This window comes from Neoarius graeffei, chromosome 5 (genome assembly GCF_027579695.1).
Source record: "Neoarius graeffei isolate fNeoGra1 chromosome 5, fNeoGra1.pri, whole genome shotgun sequence".
Taxonomy (NCBI): domain Eukaryota; kingdom Metazoa; phylum Chordata; class Actinopteri; order Siluriformes; family Ariidae; genus Neoarius; species Neoarius graeffei.
Genome location: NC_083573.1, coordinates 96,628,690 through 96,652,307, shown reverse-complemented (window position 1 = coordinate 96,652,307; position 23,618 = coordinate 96,628,690). Strand labels below are relative to the sequence as shown.

General features: G+C 41.2%; 1 protein-coding gene across 2 annotated transcripts in view; it reads left to right on the top strand.

Annotated features, from left to right (window-relative positions):
• Positions 1–23,303, top strand: part of acbd5a (acyl-CoA binding domain containing 5a) — a 76,498-nt gene extending 53,195 nt beyond the window's left edge. Inside the window, exons 7-11 of one of the 2 annotated variants that reach the window (XM_060922542.1) lie at positions 6,713–6,935; positions 7,032–7,231; positions 12,876–12,935; positions 13,245–13,354; positions 18,520–23,303. In XM_060922542.1, coding sequence (XP_060778525.1) covers positions 6,713–6,935; positions 7,032–7,231; positions 12,876–12,935; positions 13,245–13,354; positions 18,520–18,532 — 606 coding nt within the window. In that variant the 3' untranslated portion in view covers positions 18,533–23,303. The remainder of the gene's footprint in view (positions 1–6,712; positions 6,936–7,031; positions 7,232–12,875; positions 12,936–13,244; positions 13,355–18,519) is intronic. The other variant, XM_060922541.1, reaches the window with a different exon arrangement.
• Positions 23,304–23,618: the final 315 nt, after the last annotated feature.

Sequence of the window (23,618 nt, the reverse complement as noted above, 5' to 3'; positions counted from 1 at the left end):
AAACGAGGTACGTGATTGGCCCATCGCTCTGTAACAACCAATGAACGCGCTTGTTAGCTGTACGTAAGCTCGCTTCAAACAAAGAGTTGAAAGATGGCAGCCTCCGTGATCGAGCGTAAAGATGCAAATCGAGTTAAAGAAATCGACAGAATAGTGAAAAACAAGTTCCGCTGGGAATGGTTGGAGAAAGAGGTTGCTACAGACGTTGGACATAAGACTGTGAGACATTTGTTCAGCGATTTCGTTATTTGTGGAGAGGGCAGAGGTCTCTGGCTGTCAAGTTTGGGGATACTGGGACCTCCCCTGCCCGAGCTACGAGCGTCCAAAGTCGGGCTGGAGCCCGGGATAGAAACGAAACCTAAGCGGAGCGCTGCGGCTCATCGGGGCGAATTACGTCCCAAGGCGCGGGGCTAGCGGGCCTTGCCCGTGCTGGTTCTTTGGGGTGTGTGTGTGTGAGAGAGTGAGTGAGTGAGAGAGTGTGTGTATGTGAGAGTGAGTGTGTGAGGGAGAGAGTGAGCGTGTGTGTCAGAGTTGCATGTTGACCATTAAATTGACTTGAATTTGTTAATCATGACAAGTTTTTTCTTGTGTGTGTTGCTTGCCATTTTAGTACAATTTTTAAGTCAGAAACCCCCAAAACCCAGGAGCTTCGGGGGGCTTCCCCCCTTGTCCCCTCACCAGGGCGCTGCCTTGGACCAGCTGGGGGCCTGCGGCCCCCAGACCCCCGGCTAAAATTTTCAGATAATTTCACCAGCCCCAAATCACATCCCTGTAAATAGCCTGATCTCACCTGTGATGAAGTGGGCGCTGCAAACCCGCGCAGTTTTGATGGTGCTTTCATCCCAGTCTACACGTTTGATGGCTTGTAGCCATCGACGTCGGCGATTTTTTTTTTTTTGGAATGGGTGAGATCCTGCTGGAATTCTGTACATTTTAACCCCATCACTGCTACGATTCTGACACCCGACAACACAACAACTAGGCATCGCTGAGTCTTTTTTGGGTCCAGGCTGCGCGCGCAATTTCCGCTTACATATGAATTACGTTTACTGCGAAGGGGTCTATTCTGGACCAATTTCGTTTTTTTTTTTTTTTTTATGAAAGTATGTCTCTTTACACACTCATCCAGAAGGGTAATTTTGCACAAGGCCATCTGTCTACAGCAGAAAAAAATAAAAGCACAAAACGCGTCTGGAAAAATCCCAAGGGAGTCTGGAGCCAGATTCGTGACGTTACCTGCGGAAGCGCCAGCAGGCTGTGCGAGCTTTGCACGGTTTCAGTGCACAGCCTGTGTAGACCAAGCGCTCCCATTTCTCTCTCATTGTCCGGTCTTTTGGGAAATGATGAGTACTAATCCCATCAAGATTGGTGTTGCTACACCCTCCTACGCTACATCTGTTAACCATTTTAATAATTACGCGATAACGTTGAAGAAATTTGCAGAAAACCACCAGGTCGTTTTCTCATAAACAAACCAGCGCTGATGTAGGATTCGGAAGGAGGCGTCCCGCACGCGACGTCACGAAAATCAATGTTTGCCGGGAAATCCGAATGCCAAGTTTTTTCAGAGTCGGACCAATTCGCCTCAGATGGCTCGATTTCAACTGAATTTTTCTGGTATTGCGCAAGGTAAAAAAATTGTGCAAAATATGACAGATATTTGACCAAAGTTTATTATAAAATAGGAGAATTACATTGATCTCGCTCCTGAATTTACTCGTGATATGCACTTTAACACGGGGCCGTATTTCTGAAATGCTATTGGCTAGTTCGTTGCATGGTTACGGTTACAAAAATGAGCAAATTTGGTCAAAAAAACGAAGAAATGATAAACCAATCGAAAGCTGCAAGCGAAAATGAAAATACCCCCCCAAAAAGTACGAATTTTTGGCTTTGCATGTTTAAGAAACAGGCCGCAGAAAGACAAATAAATGACTCTGTAGTGGCGTATGAATGCTGCGAGTTAGACAAGGTGCTATCGCTGTTTTATGCAGAAGCGAGGAAAGAAAATGGGGGAAACTACGAACCAGACTCTCAAAGTAATGCAGGCAGCATTGGATCGGCATCTGAGACCAGAGAAATATCCGGGATCAATCCTGAAAGATGTTAAAATCCTCGTGTCGTGTCGCCGTGTCACGCTGAAAGACGCTTTAGAAACTGATTCAAACGTGCAAGATGGTCTCGCGCCCTGATTGGTTCAGAAAACCTGAATGACAAATGTTGTGAACTTGAATGGCTTCCGAAGTATGAATTTGACCCTATACAGGTGCTGGTCATATTATTAGAATATCATGAAAAAGTTGATTTATTTCAGTAATTCCATTCAAAAAGTGAAACTTGTATATTATATTCATTCATTCCACACAGACTGATATATTTCAAGTGTTTATTTCTTTTAATTTTGATGATTATAACTGAGGGCGGCACGGTGGTGTAGTGGTTAGCGCTGTCGCCTCACAGCAAGAAGGTCCCAGGTTCGAGCCCCGTGGCCGGCGAGGGCCTTTCTGTGCGGAGTTTGCATGTTCTCCCCGTGTCCACGTGGGTTTCCTCCGGGTGCTCCGGTTTCCCCCACAGTCCAAAGACATGCAGGTTAGGTTAACTGGTGACTCTAAATTGAGCGTAGGTGTGAATGTGAGTGTGAATGGTTGTCTGTGTCTGTGTATCAGCCCTGTGATGACCTGGCGACTTGTCCAGGGTGTACCCCGCCTTTCGCCCGTAGTCAGCTGGGATAGGCTCCAGCTTGCCTGCAACCCTGTAGAAGGATAAAGTGGCTAGAGATAATGAGATGAGATGAGATTATAACTGACAACTAAAGAAAATCCCAAATTCAGTATCTCAGAAAATTAGAATATTACTTAAGACCAATACAAAAAAAGGATTTTTAGAAATGTTGGCCAACTGAAAAGTATGAGCATGTACAGCACTCAATACTTAGTTGGGGCTCCTTTTGCCTGAATTGCTGCAGCAATGCGGCGTGGCATGGAGTCGATCAGTCTGTGGCACTGCTCAGGTGTTATGAGAGCCCAGGTTGCTCTGATACGCCCCTTTTCCACCAAAGCAGTTCCAGGGCTGGTTCGGGGCCAGTGCTTAGTTTGGAACCGGGTTTTCTGTTTCTACTGACAAAGAACTGGCTCTGGGGCCAGAAAAACCGGTTCCAGACTAGCACCAACTCTCTGCTGGGCCAGAGGAAAGAACCGCTTACGTCAGCGGGGGGGGCGGAGTTGTTAAGACCAACAACAATAACAAGACCGTGAAAGATCGCCATTTTTAAGCGACGAGAAGCAGCAACTGTACGAACGTGAAGTCGTCCATTATTATTGTTGTTGTTGCTGCTGCTTCTTCTGTGTTGTTTTTGCTTCGATATTCGCGCCAAGGTTTATGCAAATGTAGCGACGTAACTGACGTATACAGCAACATAATGACGTGGCTCCGCTTAGCACCGCGAGCTATGGAAAAGCAAACTGGTTCTCAGCTGGCTCGCAAGTTGAACGAGTTGTGAACCAGCCCTGGAACTGATTTGGTGGAAAAGGGGTAATAGTGGCCTTCAGCTCTTCTGCATTGTTGGGTCTGGCGTATCGTATCTTCCTCTTCACAATACCCCATAGATTTTCTATGGGGTTAAGGTCAGGCGAGTTTGCTGGCCAATTAAGAACAGGGATACCATGGTCCTCAAACCAGGTACTGGTAGCTTTGGCACTGTGTGCAGGTGCCAAGTCCTGTTGGAAAATGAAATCTGCATCTCCATAAAGCTGGTCAGCAGCAGGAAGCATGAAGCGCTCTAAAACTTCCTGGTAGACGGCTGCGTTGACCTTGGACCTCAGAAAACACAGTGGACCGACACCAGCAGATGACATGGCACCCCAAACCATCACTGACTGTGGAAACTTTACACTGGACCTCAAGCAACGTGGATTCTGTGCCTCTCCTCTCTTCCTCCAGACTCTGGGACCTTGATTTCCAAAGGAAATGCAAAGTTTACTTTCATCAGAGAACATAACTTTGGACCACTCAGCAGCAGTCCAGTCCTTTTTGTCTTTACGCTTCTGACGCTGTCTCTTGTTCAAGAGTGGCCTGACACAAGGAATGCGACAGCTGAAACCCGTGTCTTGCATACGTCTGTGCTTGGTGGTTCTTGAAGCACTGATTCCAGCTGCAGTCCATTCTTTGTGAATCTCCCACGCATTTTTGAATGGGTTTTGTTTCACAATCCTCTCCAGGGTGCGGTTATCCCTATTGCTTGTACACTTTTTTTTTCTACCACATCTTTTCCTTCCCTTCGCCTCTCTATTAATGTGCTTGGACACAGAGCTCTGTGAACAGCCAGCGTCTTTAGCAACGACCTTTTGTGTCTTGCCCTCCTTGTGCAAGGTGTCAGTGGTCGTCTTTTGGACAACTGTCAAGTCAGCCGTCTTCCCCATGATTGTGTCGCCTACAGAACGAGACTGAGGGACCATTTAAAGGCCTTTGCGGGCGTTTTGAGTTAATTAGCTGATTAGAGTGTGGCACCAGGGCGGCACGGTGGTGTAGTGGTTAGCGCTGTCACCTCACAGCAAGAAGGTCCGGGTTCGAGCCCCGTGGCCGGCGAGGGCCTTTCTGTGTGGAGTTTGCATGTTCTCCCCGTGTCCGCGTGGGTTTCCTCCGGGTGCTCCGGTTTCCCCCACAGTCCAAAGACATGCAGGTTAGGTTAACTGGTGACTCTAAATTGAGCGTAGGTGTGAATGTGAGTGTGAATGGTTGTCTGTGTCTATGTGTCAGCCCTGTGATGACCTGGCGACTTGTCCAGGGTGTACCCCGCCTTTCGCCCGTAGTCAGCTGGGATAGGCTCCAGCTTGCCTGCGACCCTGTAGAACAGGATAAAGCGGCTAGAGATAATGAGATGAGATGAGAGTGCGGCACCAGGTGTCTTCAATCCTGAACCTTTTCACGATATTCTAATTTTCTGAGATACTGAATTTGGGATTTTCATTAGTTGTCAGTTATAATCATCAAAATTAAAAGAAATAAACACTTGAAATATATCAGTCTGTGTGGAATGAATGAATATAATATACAAGTTTCACTTTTTGAATGGAATTACTGAAATAAATCAACTTTTTCATGATATTCTAATTATATGACCAGCACCTGTATATTATAAACAAGTCATCGTGTAAAATTAAGGATTAATTTCACGAGTGATTTCGAAGTTTTGAAAATGTCAAAACTTCGAAATCACTCGTGAAATTAATCCTTAATTTTACGAGGAAGCATACGATTACCTATACTACCATCACTCAGTCGAGAAACAGACCATTTACAATCATGTTGCATTTTGTCAACTTTAATAAAAATAAAAACAATAAATAAATAAATCAAAAACCACTTCTGTTTTGCGCAACACTGCAATGGAAACCTGGCGAGTAACGCCCACGAAAACAGCGACTAAATGGTGAAAGAGTGTGTCCTGTTTAGATGGGGCACAAAAGCTTCCAGTAATGCAGCTCAGCCACTGCGCACGCGCACACACACACACGCTAACTCTCTACTGATTAAACTGCGTTTAAACTCGACGGTGTAATCCGTATGTAAAATCGCACTCGCTCGTTACCGATTATACGATTTGAAGCCGATCATTTTTGAGGTTCACGTTAGTGAGTCGTCTCCTTTATGTAAATTTACACAAACTCGGAAGCAAAACGTCGGATACGAACATTTTTTGTTTTTTTGTTTTTTTTCCTCTCTCTCCAAACGAACAATATTTCCATGAGCACCATGTTTATTAAATGGGTCATTCCATGTCAATTCACACACCCTCCCCAGTGAGACCTCTCTTCAATTTACCTGATATGATATTTATCCGGACTTAGGATTTTTCAGAAAATATGCCAAAATAGTACCATATACAAATGCTTAGTTTATATTGAAGGAGTTGGATAATCAAAGTTTTTATTGGCTTAAAAGTTTGATAAAAGGTGTCTGCTGATAGGGTTAAAGGTTCATTCCAGTCATCATGTGCCCACATGGCCAACTAATGGCCTGAAGTAGGGTGTACCAAACGGTAATTTTGTCCCGAAGCCATATTTGGGGCCCTCCTGTACCCCCACCAAAGCTCTGAGTGCCCTGAAACACTCTAAGTACACAGTAAAGTTCCCAAATATGATGATAAATCAGTTGAAACCCCATCAACATAAAAACTTTCCAAGATATGGACCCCCAAAATGTCAAAAAAATTGTGTCATTAAAAAATCCACTTTTAAGGGGTTAATATCAATAAAGTTAGTAAACCTGTGCTATTTTTAGGTGCAGAATCTGATAGACAGGGCCAGAATACATGGATATAGCAATTTACAGGTCTATATTCCCCTTAGAACAAAAGATATGGGCCTCCAAAAATGCTTGCAAATTAAGTGCACAATTCCCGGACCCCAAAAGTGGGCGTAGCACCCAAACTTTGAAGGGCCATAACTCAAAAAACGTTCGAGCCAGGAAGCTAAAATTTTGGATTCTTTCATTTGACATCATAAGGCACTAAGAAAATACAAATAAGGCAAATTGAAGAGGTGTCACTGGGGAGGTTTTGGGCATTTGTGTGAATTGACATGGAATGACCCAAATGTTCTTGCACAGGATTGAGGAATAATGAATCCTGACTGGTTGACGAGAACATATTTCACTTTCTGAGAAAATTATGATGATTACATAGAGAAGATGATCGTGTGTGTGTGTGGAGCAGAGCGGTGATTCTCACGTGACCCGCTGTCTGGAGGAACGCCGCAGCACTCGGTGCTCTCAGGAGGGCCTGCAATCGGCAGACAGAGACTGCGAGATCCTGCTGAGAGGACAAGACGGCGTTCAGCACGGAGGAGAAGATGGGAAGACGAGTGGAGGAGGAAGTGGTTCGAGAAGCAGCCTGAGCATGGGCAGACCCGTCAGCGCTCTGATCAGGAAAGGACGAGGTACGGCCTGTGTGAAGCACCTCCGTTCGAAAAAAATTATATAAATAAGTAAGTAGCTTTTTTTTTTTTTTTAAATGAGTCTGTCTTCTATCTCAGGGTCAAGGTCTTCAGGCACGGGGTCAGGGGTCACAGGGTCGTTACAGGGTGCAGGAGGTGACGGAGAGCGCTGGGGGTCTGACGCAGCCGGAGGCGGCGATCTGAACGAGCAGATCGTCACGGCTTTAACACGGCTACAGGAGGACATGCAGAGCGTCCTCGAGAGACTGCACACACTCGAGGCTCTTACAGCCTCACAGGTGACCCGCACACAGCCAGTTCAGGTCTAATTTACAGCCCAAAATCACACACTGACTGAGAAACTAACGTAGCGTAGAGTTTCAGCTGCACCCCGACACTGTGAGAATAATAATGATCACTTTATTACACAGTGAAGGTTTTATCACTTGCAGCATGTCAGGAACAGGATCCGATCCGTTCCACCACACGAACCACTCCAGGAGCACCGTGATCCGAATTCCCACAAAAACAGGGCGATAGACTCAGTGCCTCATACTTTTACAGTGAACATGATTAACTATATATATATATTTAAAGGGGAACAGAGGGCAATATATAGAGTAAATATAACAATAAAACACACATTAACGAACCTTATTCAAGACTTAGAAACGTTTTTTGTTCTAAGGTTGGAAAGTTATAGTGTTTTGAAAGTAGCTCGAGCAAACTATTTCCGCAGTTTGAACAGCCCGCCATGATATTAATTTTATCCAATCAGAATGCGCGTTCATTTTCTCTGCGTAACACTCATGACGTATGTATGTGCCCAGTTGTGTTGGCTCATTGAGGTTGGGAATAGCACGTGTGAAATACCTGTTTCTGCCTCTTGCGACGATTTCGCAAGTCCACGGGTGGCGCCTATCTCATTGCAGCAAATAAATTCTGCTGGACTCGTGAGCAACTCCACGTTACATTTTCCGCACGAGCACCACGCCGTGTCACCTGCACGCAGACGCTCTGCCCCACGCTCGCCATGCCCATGGTCAGCATCAGTCTCATCCTCGCCGTCATCCGAGCTTTCTTCTCTTATTTCATCACCGGAGTCGAGAGTACCTCTCCTAGCTATTTTAAGTTCGTTTCTTAAGACAAGGATTTTTTAAGACGTTACCTTGTTGACAGTTTCGGCGAGAATCTTCCGCCTTCTTCAAAACAGTCACCAGATGTGTCCTGGGGGAGCGACCTGACAGCAGGAGGCGTGAACTACCTGTCAAATTGGGCAGGACGTTCACGCCTCCGTAGCGTAACATCAGCTGATAAGGCACGTCACCACTCGACATCTGGTGACTGTTTTGAAGAAGGCGGAAGATTCTCGCCGAAACTGTCAACAAGGCAACATCTTAAGAAATCCTTGTCTTAAGAAACGAACTTAAAATAGCTTTAATAGTTAGACATAATGAACTTCCACTACATAGTACCTCTCCTAGGTTCAAACTGGTACCCTTCTAAGCCATAGCCTGCTTGCAGTGTGTCTTGCGGGATCTCTTCGTGTGATTCGACAGAGCTGTCGCTTTTGCTTGATGCGCCCGACGCCATGATTACACGCTTCTCTCCTCTATTTCGGAGAGTTCCGCTAGTGCAGTGGGTAGCGCTGACATCACGGTCTTTTAAAAATGGCGACTCTTGTGCGGTTTAGCGTATAAAGTATTATATTTACAATTACCAAGATATTTCGTTGTTTTCTAGTATATAAATTTGATAGAATACTTAAGAATACGTTACTTTGTCACAGCAACTGTATATATTATATTCGGTACCCCTTTAAATATTTAATTATTAAGATTAGCTTTTAAGTTATTAGGCTTCATTTTTATGTTCTTAAGATTGTTCGGATTAGATTTATGGTAGGATGAGGATTCAAACTGATTAGGATTACGTGTTTTTAGAATGGTTTAAAGCTTAAAGAGGTTTAGATTTTATTTTATCAGGTTGATGTTAGTTATCAGGAATAGGGTTGTGTGTTATGATTTAGTTTTATATTGTTCGGATTACATTTATGTTCTCAGGATTAGTTTTACATCAGGATTAGTTTTATGTTATCAGGATTCGTTTTACGTTCTCGGGATGAGTTTTACGGTATCGTGATTAGTTATATGTTATTATTAGGGTTAAGTTTATGGTATCAGGATAAATTTAATGTTAACAGGATTAGTTTTACGGTATTATGATGAGATTTATGTTACCGGGATTAGTTTTGTGTCATCAGGATAAATTGTATCTTCTCGAGATCAGTTTTGCATAACTGAGATTAGTTTAGCGTTAGCGGGATTAGTTTTATGGAATTAGGATTAGGTTTACATTACCGGGATTAGGTTCACGTTGCAGGGATTGGTTTTTATGTTATCGGGATTAGTCGTATGCCATTCGAGTTAGGTTTTTATTGTCAGGGCTAAGACTATGAAACCGGGATTAGTTTAAATTTATCTGAATTAGTTTAACAGTATTGGGATTAGTTGTATGTTGTCGAGATTAGTTTTTATCTTATCAATATGTGTTGTGCATTATCTGGATTAGTTGCACTTTATCGGGATTGGTTTTACATTATTGGGATTAGGTTTATGTTATCCTGATTTAGTTTTATGTTATTGTTATTATTTTTTGTTATTAGGGTTAGGTTTTGTTATCAGGGTTAAATTTATGGTATCGGGATTAGTTTAAAGTTATCAGGGTTAGTTTTACGGTACCAGGATTAGATTAAAGTTATCAGGATAAGTTTTACATCATCAGGATTAGTTTTATGGTATTAAGATTAGGTTTATGTTATCGGGATTAGGTTTACATTATTAGGGTTAGTTTTATGTTATCTGGATTAGGTTTACGTTATCGGGACGAGTTTTACATCTGGATTAGGTTTACCGCATTAGGATTAGGTTTACGGTATCAGGGTTAGGTTTACAGGATTAGGTTTACGGTATCGGGATTAGGTTTACATTATTAGGTTTAGGTTTATGTTATCTGGATTAGGTTTATGGTATTAGGATTAATTTTACATTATCGGGATTAGGTTTACGGTATTAGGATTAATTTTACATTATCGGGATTAGGTTTACGGTATTAGGATTAATTTTACATTATCGGGATTAGGTTTATATAATTGTGATTTAGTTTTATGGTATTAAGATTAGGTTTATGTTATCAGGATTAGGTTTACATTATTAGGGTTAGTTTTATGTTATCTGGATTAGGTTTACATTATCGGGACTAGTTTTACATTATTAGGTTTAGGTTTATGTTATCCTGATTAGGTTTACGTTTTCAGGATTAGGTTTACGTTATCGGGATTAGGTTTACATTATCGGGACTAGTTTTATATAATTGTGATTTAGTTTTATGGTATTAAGATTAGGTTTATGTTATCAGGATTAGGTTTACATTATTAGGGTTAGTTTTATGTTATCTGGATTAGGTTTACATTATCGGGACTAGTTTTACATTATTAGGTTTAGGTTTATGTTATCCTGATTAGGTTTACGTTATCAGGATTAGGTTTATGTTATCGGGATTAGGTTTGTGGTATTAGGATTAATTTTACATTATCGGGATTAGGTTTACATTATCGGGACTAGTTTTATATAATTGTGATTTAGTTTTATGGTATTAAGATTAGGTTTATGTTATCAGGATTAGGTTTACATTATTAGGGTTAGTTTTATGTTATCTGGATTAGGTTTACATTATCGGGACTAGTTTTACATTATTAGGTTTAGGTTTATGTTATCCTGATTAGGTTTACGTTATCAGGATTAGGTTTACGTTATCGGGATTAGGTTTATGGTATTAGGATTAATTTTACATTATCGGGATTAGGTTTACATTATCGGGACTAGTTTTATATAATTGTGATTTAGTTTTATGGTATTAAGATTAGGTTTATGTTATCAGGATTAGGTTTACATTATTAGGGTTAGTTTTATGTTATCTGGATTAGGTTTACATTATCGGGACTAGTTTTACATTATTAGGTTTAGGTTTATGTTATCCTGATTAGGTTTACGTTATCAGGATTAGGTTTACGTTATCGGGATTAGGTTTGTGGTATTAGGATTAATTTTACATTATCGGGATTAGGTTTACATTATCGGGACTAGTTTTATATAATTGTGATTTAGTTTTATGGTATTAAGATTAGGTTTATGTTATCAGGATTAGGTTTACATTATCGGGACTAGTTTTACATTATTAGGTTTAGGTTTATGTTATCCTGATTAGGTTTACGTTATCAGGATTAGGTTTACGTTATCGGGATTAGGTTTATGGTATTAGGATTAATTTTACATTATCGGGATTAGGTTTACGGTATTAGGATTAATTTTACATTATCGGGATTAGGTTTACATTATCGGGACTAGTTTTATATAATTGTGATTTAGTTTTATGGTATTAAGATTAGGTTTATGTTATCAGGATTAGGTTTACATTATTAGGGTTAGTTTTATGTTATCTGGATTAGGTTTACATTATCGGGACTAGTTTTACATTATTAGGTTTAGGTTTATGTTATCCTGATTAGGTTTACGTTATCAGGATTAGGTTTACATTATCGGGATTAGGTTTACGGTATTAGGATTAATTTTACATTATCGGGATTAGGTTTACATTATCGGGACTAGTTTTATATAATTGTGATTTAGTTTTATGGTATTAAGATTAGGTTTATGTTATCAGGATTAGGTTTACATTATTAGGGTTAGTTTTATGTTATCTGGATTAGGTTTACATTATCGGGACTAGTTTTACATTATTAGGTTTAGGCTTATGTTATCTGGATTAGGTTATCGGGATTAGTTTTACGGTATTGGGATTAGGTTCATGTTATCGGGATTAGGTTTACCGCATTAGGATTAGGTTTACGGTATCGGGATTAGGTTTACGGTATCGGGACTAGTTTTACATTTTTAGGTTTATGAATGAATGAATTTATTTTTATTTCGAACATGTATAAAAAATGTATGTAACTATTTGTACATACAAAAGAAAGACAACAAGAAAGTGACAAAAAAAACCTAAATAAAATAATAAAGAGCTAAGACATTACAATACACCGCACATTGTTCGAAAAAGGAGTGGGAAGTACAATACTTTTTTAATTTCCCACCCCTTTTTAACTACCCCGAAATCCAAACTACATTAATACTCCTATACAAATATATACACTTCATGAATATCTATATAAATATATAATTACAAAAATATATACTACATACCATATATATATATACTTCATAAATATCTATATAAATATTTAATTACAAAAATATATACTACATACCATATATACACTACATAAATATCTATATAAATATATAATTACAAAAAATATATACTATATACCATATATACACTTCATAAATATCTATATAAATATATAATTACCAAAAAAACCCATATATATATATATATATATACACACTATATACCACATATACACTTCATAAATATGTTATTGGGGTTAGGTTTATGGTATTAGGAGTAGGTTTACGGCATCAGGATTAGGTTTATGTTATCGGGATTAGGTTTATGGTATTAGGATTAATTTTACATTATCGGGACTAGTTTTACATTATTAGGGTTAGTTTTATGGTATTGGGATTAGTTTTACATTATCAGGATTAATTTTATGTTATCGGGATTAGTTTTACGCTATCGGGATTAGGTTAGTTATCACGACTTGGTTTTATGTTATATTTTGGACAGGCACAAAAATAATTTACAGCTATATCGGGAGCTCTGGCTTTACCATGATTTCATTGCAGGTTTGGCTCAGAAAAACACATTGTGTTTAAAATGAGCTAATAAGTGACTGTTTGTTTGCTCATGATGTTGGAAAAACAGTACGTGCCCAAGTCCTTTGACCGTCTTGTGATTGGCCCGTTTTGCTCTTCCCAGGCGAGATCAGCGGCCTTACCCTCAGAATATCTGATACCCCCAGCCAGCAGGACTCACAGGGTAGGTTATGTAACGATTGACATTTTAATCTCTTCTGATTTACTTCTGACCTAGAATCTCAGACTGGCTGCACTTTGATCCTTAAAGCGGGGCCAGATTTTCTGCACCAGCACTCGTTTAAGACAGCCTGCTTTCGCTGTGTGCAGTTTGATAAAATAAAGAAATTATTACTGTGATTATGAACTAATTAGCCTGCATGTAAACACAATAATTATTGATCACGCTGATCAGTCCAAATCTCTGACTCCTGGGTGAACACGGCACTGGTTTTATATTTAATATCATTTCTACATGTGTGTTTGTGTACAGAAGCCGTCCTGGTGGCCGTTTGACATTTCCCCGGGCACCGTGGCCTTGGCTCTCGTCTGGCCCTTCATCGCACAGTGGATTATTCGTCTGTATTTTCAGAGGCGGAGAAGGTAACAGCTGGTGTAGCGTTTCACACCCACCGTGCTGTTTATGATCCATACAGATACAGGCATGAACTGTTTCCATTTCATCAGGTATAGAAACATGAAAACACGTTATCTGGAAACCGTCAGAAATCTTCTTAGGCACCTGTGAAGCAAGGGTGCGTTCAAAAATACCGAATTTAAACATTTCTACATTATACTGTATAAAGTGCAGTCAACAAGTAAAATAAACAAAGGGAAGATTCAGTGTGAAGGATTTCTCAAAAAGATTGATTTTTATTTCAAGTCATGCATTCTCAGCGAACATTTTTTTCTCTTGAGTGTTTGTTAAAGCAGAACTGAAGTCATTTTTAAACTTGCTTTATTTCTTAATTAACGTGTTGTTCAATTACGTTTTCAGTTTTAGTAACCTTGTATCGTGACTCTTGCAGTTCTCAGCCTGTTCGGTTTTTAGCCATGTTGAATGTACAACCCCGATTCCAAAAAAGTTGGGACAAAGTACAAATTGTAAATAAAAACGGAATGCAATGATGTGGAAGTTTCAAAATTCCATATTTTATTCAGAATAGAACATAGATGACATATCAAATGTTTAAACTGAGAAAATGTATCATTTAAAGAGAAAAATTAGGTGATTTTAAATTTCATGACAACAACACATCTCAAAAAAGTTGGGACAAGGCCATGTTTCCCACTGTGAGACATCCCCTTTTCTCTTTACAACAGTCTGTAAACGTCTGGGGACTGAGGAGACAAGTTGCTCAAGTTTAGGGATAGGAATGTTAACCCATTCTTGTCTAATGTAGGATTCCAGTTGCTCAACTGTCTTAGGTCTTGTTTGTCGTATCTTCCGTTTTATGATGCGCCAAATGTTTTCTATGGGTGAAAGATCTGGACTGCAGGCTGGCCAGTTCAGTACCCGGACCCTTCTTCTACGCAGCCATGATGCTGTAATTGATGCAGTATGTGGTTTGGCATTGTCATGTTGGAAAATGCAAGGTGTTCCCTGAAAGAGACGTCGTCTGGATGGGAGCATATGTTGCTCTAGAACCTGGATATACCTTTCAGCATTGATGGTGTCTTTCCAGATGTGTAAGCTGCCCATGCCACACGCACTAATGCAACCCCATACCATCAGAGATGCAGGCTTCTGAACTGAGCGCTGATAACAACTTGGGTCGTCCTTCTCCGCTTTAGTCCGAATGACACGGCGTCCCTGATTTCCATAAAGAACTTCAAATTTTGATTCGTCTGACCACAGAACAGTTTTCCACTTTGCCACAGTCCATTTTAAATGAGCCTTGGCCCAGAGAAGACGTCTGCGCTTCTGGATCATGTTTAGATACGGCTTCTTCTTTGAACTATAGAGTTTTAGCTGGCAACGGCGGATGGCACGGTGAATTGTGTTCACAGATAATGTTCTCTGGAAATATTCCTGAGCCCATTTTGTGATTTCCAATACAGAAGCATGCCTGTATGTGATGCAGTGCCGTCTAAGGGCCCGAAGATCACGGGCACCCAGTATGGTTTTCCGGCCTTGACCCTTACGCACAGAGATTCTTCCAGATTCTCTGAATCTTTTGATGATATTATGCACTGTAGATGATGATATGTTCAAACTCTTTGCAATTTTACACTGTCGAACTCCTTTCTGATATTGCTCCACTATTTGTCGGTGCAGAATTAGGGGGATTGGTGATCCTCTTCCCATCTTTACTTCTGAGAGCCGCTGCCACTCCAAGATACTCTTTTTATACCCAGTCATGTTAATGACCTATTGCCAATTGACCTAATGAGTTGCAATTTGGTCCTCCAGCTGTTCCTTTTTTGTACCTTTAACTTTTCCAGCCTCTTGTTGCCCCTGTCCCAACTTTTTTGAGATGTGTTGCTGTCATGAAATTTCAAAATGTCTCACTTTCGACATTTGATATGTTGTCTATGTTCTATTGTGAATACAATATCAGTTTTTGAGATTTGTAAATTATTGCATTCTGTTTTTATTTACAATTTGTACTTTGTCCCAACTTTTTTGGAATCGGGGTTGTAGTTCGTTGGGTCCACGGTAGGCGTCGCTTATCCACGCGATCTTCGCGAGACTTCAAGCGTGACGTGTCAGCGCCGCCATTTTGAAAACTGTTTACACAGCGGCCAGATCGTTCCAATTTAGATTAATTTCGAGATTTGCCAGGAGTGTCAGTCCTGCGCGCTGTGGCGCGTGCACCTGAACTGTGCGTTTGCCTATTTAAGGACTGTGCTGATGCATTCGCATTGCGAAGTATTACCATACGCATGTACAGCATTACCGAGCCTTTCTACCCGTTGTCTTGATTTCCTGTTTCTCGTTCTTGTCCTCGCTTAGCCTTTGATGTCCTGTTTGCGCCTCGACCGACCCTTTTGCCTATATTCTCGTTTTTGATCTCGCCTGCCATGTATATATCTTCACTGTATATACAGTATATTCTGCACTTTTTATTCAACTGTATACTTCTGCACATACATCCGCCTCCCGCGCGTACGTGACATGGAGATTATTCCATACGACTTCAAACCAACCGAGAAGAGTTGGAAAGACGACAGGATAAGGACGAGTCCGTCACGCTGGTATTTACAGCACGTCATTACTGTCGCACGATTAAAACGTGCCAGATCAGGCGGCTGGTGGGTTTTCAGAATAATAAATACGTGTGTATTTTTGTGATAAATCCATATTATACTGAGCGCATTTCGCACATTGTCCTCACTAAGGTTTCGGACAGAGCTATAAAATGGCGTCCACACTATATAGTGAGTAAGCGGCGATTTCGGACGCAGGGAAAACTTCCGGCTTGATTACGTCAGCATTCGAAAGAGGGCGCGCGCGTCTTTTGACAACGTTGGCAGATGTCGGTGACTTTGATTTCCGCTGTACGTTTACTTCCATCCTACGATGTCTCGCACAGGTCTCAACGAATCTCGTTTACGGCCATCGCTTTGGCATACGGACTGATATATTACAGAGCATATTTCAAACACTCATAAATTGCTATAGCAGCGACAAAATAGCAATCAAAAATGCATTCCGATATTTAATAAAATGAGATTTTTGATGATAAAAAAAAATTTGCCTTCAGTTCTCCTTTAACTGACGAAATGAAAGCAGCTCCTATTAGTGCACTTACCTACTGCAGGACATCTTTAACAATTATTCACTGAAGGCGAAGTGAATATTGGTGATTTATGATATGGCACAAAATACTTCTGGTAAAATCGTGTGCTCTGATTGGTTCCTTGGCAGGCAGTATTTTCCCGTCATGCCTGTAGGCGATTACAGACACTCGTTCCAAGGCGCCGGCTTTCAATGTTGCAAAAAAAAAGACAAAAAGAGGAGATGAATTGGAAATCAAAACGGAATCAGAAATGGCCGAACATTTGACATGTATTACTCGAGCGGAGAAATAAATTCAGTTTTGAAGCCGCTAGCCGTTTATTCTGCACGCGTGACTCCGTTGCGTTACAAATGTGACGTGAGTGAAAGCAGCGTCACGCATCATTATAATAATGACCATCCAGTTTTAATCTTAGAAATGAAGAAAGCCAGATAATAAACTCCTTATTAACTCCGCTTGCTCTGGCTTTATGGGAAAATATCAGACCGAGGTCTGTCAAGACTTCGGTGTGATATTTTCCTGTAAAGATATTCACTGAGCCCAAGGCGGATAATTGTTTTAGTATGGAAAAACAGGAGATTATTTAAAAAAAAATAATAATAAATTTTCAAGTTTTCAGCATACAGCTTTAATTTAAAAAAAATTTAATTTGGTGCACAAGTTTTAATTTTCTTTGGATTTTCTGAAATCAACACAGGGTCAAAAATGTACATACGCTCACTTAGATTATTAATTCAGAGGTGCTGAAACTTCCAAACTGTCTCTTATCTTGCCAAGGCCGAGGTCTCTTAACTTCCTGTTAGATTATGACTGACTACAGCTGGTAGCTTTTCTGTGCCTTCATAAAAAGGGTTTGTTTACAGCACTCATTGGATTGACCAACACACAGTAAAATGGAAAAGTCCAAGGAGCTCAGTGCAGATCTGAGAAAGAGGATCGCAGATATACACAACTCCGGAATGTCTCTTGGAGCTATTTCTAAACAACTGCAAATTCCAAGATCAGTTCAAACAATTGTATGCAAATTAGTGTGAGGTGTAGTCACTTTGCTTCAAGAAAACCCAAACTGTCACCTTCAGCTGAAAGGAAATTAGTTTGGATGGTCAGGAACAACCTGGGAACCACCATGGCACAGCCCTGCCATGAACTGGAAGCTGATGGATCACTGTCTACAGTTCAGGTCACCATGGACTAAGAGGCTGCTATCCAAGAAATAACCCCCTGCTCCAAAATTCACACCTTCAAGCTTAACTAAAGTTTGAAGCTGACCACACGGACAAAGAAAAAGCCTTCTGGAGGAAAGCTGTATGGTCAGATGAGACAAAGATTGAGTTGTTTGGCCACAATGACCACCATGTACAGAGGGACACTGTACCAGCTGGTGGTGGTGGTAGGATCATCATGCTCTGGGGCTGTTTTGCTGCCAGTGGAACTGGTTCATTGCACAAAGTGGATGGAATAATGAAGGAGGAGGACTACCTCAGAATTCTTCAGCATAAACCATCAGAAACTTGAACACGACTTGCGAGTTCCAACAGGACAATGAACCCAAACACGTATCAGAGCTGGTTGTGGAGGATAAAGCAGGCTAACATTAAGCTTAAAACAAGTCCTGACTTCAACCCTATTGAAAATATATGGACCGTGTTTATAAGTCGAGTCCATGCCAAGAAAAAAACAAAGCAAATTTAATTGAACTCTACCGATTCTACCATGAAGAGTCATGAAACATCCAACCAGGATTCTGCTAGAACCTTGTTCATGGTCAACAAAAATGTTTGGTCAAGGTGAATCTTGTGAAGAGACATTTTACCCAAATATTAGGTGTGCTGTATGTATATTTTAGAAAACCCAAAGAAAATTAAAGCCGTATGCTGTACAATCATTCTGCCACAGAAAAAGAAGAGCTCAAAGAAATGACTGAAAGCCCAAATATCGCCATGACATTCATATCACTGTATGTAAACTTCTGACCACAACTGTTAAGACTAATTTCTCCGTCTGCTGTGTAATTCTTCCTTTTAGAAAACTCCACTGAGACGCCGGTCGACGCCGGGTGCGTGTGGTATCGAGACCAGCGTCCTCCGTTCCATCTCATCTTTCTAACTCCGGCTTTTGCACTATGATGAAGACGCTGAGATTAGTGAGCATCGAAACAAACTCGTAGATGAATGTGTGCAGCTTTGAAAGGCTTTTTGTACCTTTTTTTTTGGTCTGATATTAAGTGCTAATATTTACATAAACTGCTTGTTTTGAGAAATGAGGAGTGTGATGATGTAGTAAAGAGAAATTCTACATTGTAATAATTTTTTTTTTCATATTGAAATTAACGGGGCATTATGATAACACGTTAATATGGCGCCCGACGTTGTAGAAATAGACGTGTCGCTCATTCTGCTTCACCATAAAGCTGCTAACAAGCCTCGGCTCTGTAGGTGCATGTATTGTATTTTGTTTTGGCTTTGATCATCCCTATCTGTAAATCAGGACAGATTCATATTAATTGATGGATGACGAGTCTTCAGGTTTGAACATGTAAGTTGGAATTGGTAATCAAAGCCATAATTGTGTCTAAATGGTGCATATCGATACTGATGTAGAGTAGGACCATGTGCCGTAAAGTTTCTTGTCGCTGGGGTGCTGATATCCAGGGTTCGTCAAAGCGAAGTATTTCCCCGGAACGAGCCTTTGTCAGCTTGTAGAGCAGGTCGTCTGGTGTGGTTTATCCAGTCAGCTACATGTATGTTAAGTATTTAGCTGAAGGCAGCTCGTCAGGCGAAAGGGAGGGGATTTTTTTAAACCCCTCCCCCACTCGGTTTGGTCACCTGCCAGTTCCTACCCCCCCAGACAGATCTCCATCAGCTCATACGCTTCCTCCGAGACGCGTTAAACCAGCAAACTGCTGGGATAAGATGCCAAGAGGAATGTGCTGTCCGCCGTCTTCCGCATACATGCCCATGATTGGCTACAGTCACTATGACTGACCGAGAGAGAGAATATGCCCCTCCCACCCAGAGACCACAGCAAATTTTACTCCTGGCCACAAAATGCCTCTGGCATCATAAGTTTATCAGGAGCCAGAAGGGAAGTTTTGGCTTGCGGAAAAAACGTTTAGAGATGTACGCATGCATGCAGTCTCAGAGTCCAGGCCGTTATTTCTTTAATACAGGCAGACAGGACAAAGAAAGACCGCGTTCATTAACACGAACACGCCACCATTCAGTCACGTTAGTGGACGTGACCTTCATAAGCAAGGGAAGGTTACGTAACTGAACTTTTACACTACGTTCAGACTGCAACCTGAAACGACCCATATCCGATTTGTTGCGAAATCCGATTTTTTTGTTAGGCCGTTCACATTACCAATTATATGAGACTTGTATGCGATCTCCAATATGAACGGAAAACGACCCAAAAGTGTCCCGCATGCGCAAATCGACACGTAATAAGCACATCTACGTAATACGTAAACAAAAAAAAAGCGCACTCTTCAAGTTTAATGATTTTTTTTTTGTTTGTTTGTTTGTTTAATTATCTGGTTAGTGTTAAAGTGTGAGGTCTCGTGTGTGTTTTTGTTTCTGAACTGAAATGAAAACGTGTAGCCTGGTAACGAGGGTTGACTCCTAAATGTCTCTCTAATTTCTATATAAGTGCACTACATGTTACTAGGAAGTAATGGATTTTTAAACTCTATATAGTGCACTCGAGCTTCAGTAGGCAGTCATTTGGGATACGGCCGCTGTATTACCAAACTCTTAATTCAGGCTTAATAATTTGCATGTATTAATAAACTTTTTCTACATTTTTATAAATATTTATTTAGATTGTTTATAGCCAGCTGAATTCTGCAGCTTCTCTCAGCGCTGGCTCAAGGTGCAGAAACACCAGTGCAGTTTGCGATGGAGATGAGGCGAGACCTGGCGATGTGGTTTTTGTGGCGGCGGCAGAACTCGCACAATAATCTGATTAATGTGGGCAGCAGACTAATGAGACCGAAGGTGTCAAATTACTGGAAATTTCCAGAACAATCTTATAATCTTGTAATACAGGACGGTTTAACATCCAGGTCCCTACCAAATCCACCATTAGCTTCAGTGCTTAATTTGTAAAGTGGGAGGTCCCGGAGCGCAGAGGATGAGTGGCTCCGGTGCGAAAAAAAAAAGGGGGGGGGGCGCTTCTGGGCATGTATTGTAATAACACTGCAAATTAAGTTCATCTGTGAAAAACCCCGCTCACACTCTGCACTTGAGATAGGGACAGTGTTGATCGCGGCCAAGAGGCCCTTCAGTTCATCTGGGATGAATTCTCCATTACTTTCCCTGAATGCCCTGATGACATCGTGGGTCATTGATGCAAAACTGCTGGCAGAGCGCTTCCACTTCTTTTTCCCCGAACAGCGCGTTTTCCTCCCGCGGCCACGGAAGTGTGCACCCTCCTTTTCCGTAATATACAAACAGATATTTTGTGGATGTCGTTTCATGAGAGAAATCACCAAGACAGATATCAAAATCAGACATTAACACTAAATAAACTTGCATTTATTTATTTGGTTTTTTTTTAAATTTTGTTACATAAGCAAGAGAGGTGTCAGATCACCGGATCCAGTGTAAATAGCTGCCGGAACCAACGTCCGAGGTTCCGGAGCACGCTCCGGCTTGCTCCCCCTCAAATTAAGCCCTGATTAGCTTGATCAATTCTATAAAAGTCTATTTAAATTCTGAAAACTGTACAAATGTTGTTGTTTTCCACCAAAGAGGCGGGATTAGCCAACACAGAATAGTGACGTTTGTCTCTTGTTGATGACGTGTAGGTCGCATGAATGCGACCTGTCCGGTCAGACTGCAGTCGCATGTGAAAATAACGGATATGCATCGGAATTAGGACCACATATCCAAGCGGCCTGGGTCGCATGTGAAAAAATCGGATGTGTGTTGTTCAGATTGTCAATAACAAATCGGATACAGGTCGCATATGGGCAAAAAAATCAGATATGGGTCATTTCAGGGTGCAGTCTGAACGTAGTCTTAGTTGAAAATCACATCCATCTGGAACCCTGAATGGCACCACCCCAGCTACAAGGTACAGGACGTTTATTGGTACCTTTAATTTCTGAGAGTGTAGAAAGCAAACGGGATAAAATGTGACAGTTTTCAGACTTGGAAGTGTGTACTGCTTACAATCGTATTACGCAATTCTGTAAAAAAAAAAAAAAAAAAATCGAACGTTAAAATCAGAATCATGCTGTGGTGATTTCATACTTGGCTTTTTTTTTTTTTTAACCCCCTTTCTTTCCGTTGGCCAGTATTGCACACTTTACCATGTACTGGGAAGCAGGAGGACGATAGCTGCTTTTAAAAGATGATGCCACTGCCGCCATGTCATTTTTTTTTTTTAGTCACCTTAAAGTTTTTAGAAAAGCACAGTGACGACGAGCATTTTTTTTTTTTTTTAAACCTGTCAACCAATCAGGGTGCAAGAAAAGCAAAGACGGAGGAGCAAAGTCCTGGTGAAAAAGGAGTCGTGCTAGTGAGCACGACGTTTTCTCGAAAACGTTCAATGGTTCAAGATGACTCAAATGTCTGTTTTTTTTTTTTTTGGAAGTTCACGAATACACGTCATGAAGTCCGACTCGCAAATCACTGACGTTTCATGATTTTACGCCGCCAAAGCTACAACTTTCCTCATGACCGGTTATTTTATTTCAACTCGGCTAGCGGATCAGTTAGCTAATACTAGAACGTAGTTAAGGTTACATGTCGTACGAGTCCCTTTTTAGCTCATCCAGCCGCAGGCCAGGCCGGATGAGCTGATGCGATCACGCGTCGTCCGTCCACAATTTACAAAAACCGCTACTCCTCCTACAGGATCGATCGGATTTTGATCAAACTCGCGTACAAGGTTCCTCAGGTAGGTGTGGAGAAAAGTTGTCAAGATGGTGGCGCCACCGGTCATATTAATGACTTTATGGGCGTCTTGGCCGGTATGAGCTACAGCTTTGTTGGAGGTGGTTATGTTTTCGTCTCGGTTTGTTTCCAACGCAAGTCAAAAAGTAGTGAACGGATTTGGGTGAAATTTGTTGGACAGCTTTCGTATTATCCTAGGTTCAAGTGACTTAATTTTGACGTTGAGGATACGTGGCTCGGTGGAGGTATGGACCCTGCCGAGTGTCCTCGTCGTTTCCGTCTTTTTGTTCATCCTGCTAATTCCCACACATCAAACTAGCTACATTTTTCGACTTATGAACGTCCAAGTCGAACACATTCGGAGGAAAGCGCCATCTGCCCTCTTCCACATACAGTGGGGCAAAAAAGTATTTAGTCAGTCACCAATTGTGCAAGTTCTCCCACTTAAAAAGATGAGAGGCCTGTAATTTTCATCATAGGTACACTTCAACTATGAGAGACAGAATGAGAAAAAAAATCCAGAAAATCACATTGTCTGATTTTTAAATAATTTATTTGCAAATTATGGTGGAAAATAAGTATTTGGTCAATAACAAAAGTTCATCTCAATACTTTGTTATATACCCTTCGTTGGCAATGACAGAGGTCAAATGTTTTCTGTCAGTCTTCACAAGGTTTTCACACACTGTTGCTGGTATTTTGGCCCATTCCTCCATGCAGATCTCCTCTAGAGCAGTGATGTTTTGGGGCTGTCGCTGGGCAACACGGACTTTCAACTCCCTCCAAAGATTTTCTATGGGGTTGAGATCTGGAGACTGGCTAGGCCACTCCAGGACCTTGAAATGCTTCTTACGAAGCCACTCCTTCGTTGCCCGGGCGGTGTGTTTGGGATCATTGTCATGCTGAAAGACCCAGCCACGTTTCATCTTCAATGCCCTTGCTGATGGAAGGAGGTTTTCACTCAAAATCTCACGATACATGGCCCCATTCATTCTTTCCTTTACACGGATCAGTCGTCCTGGTCCCTTTGCAGAAAAACAGCCCCAAAGCATGATGTTTCCACCCCCATGCCTCACAGTAGGTATGGTGTTCTTTGGATGCAACTCAGCATTCTTTCTCCTCCAAACACGACAAGTTGAGTTTTTACCAAAAAGTTCTATTTTGGTTTCATCTGACCATATGACATTCTCCCAGTCCTCTTCTGGATCATCCAAATGCTCT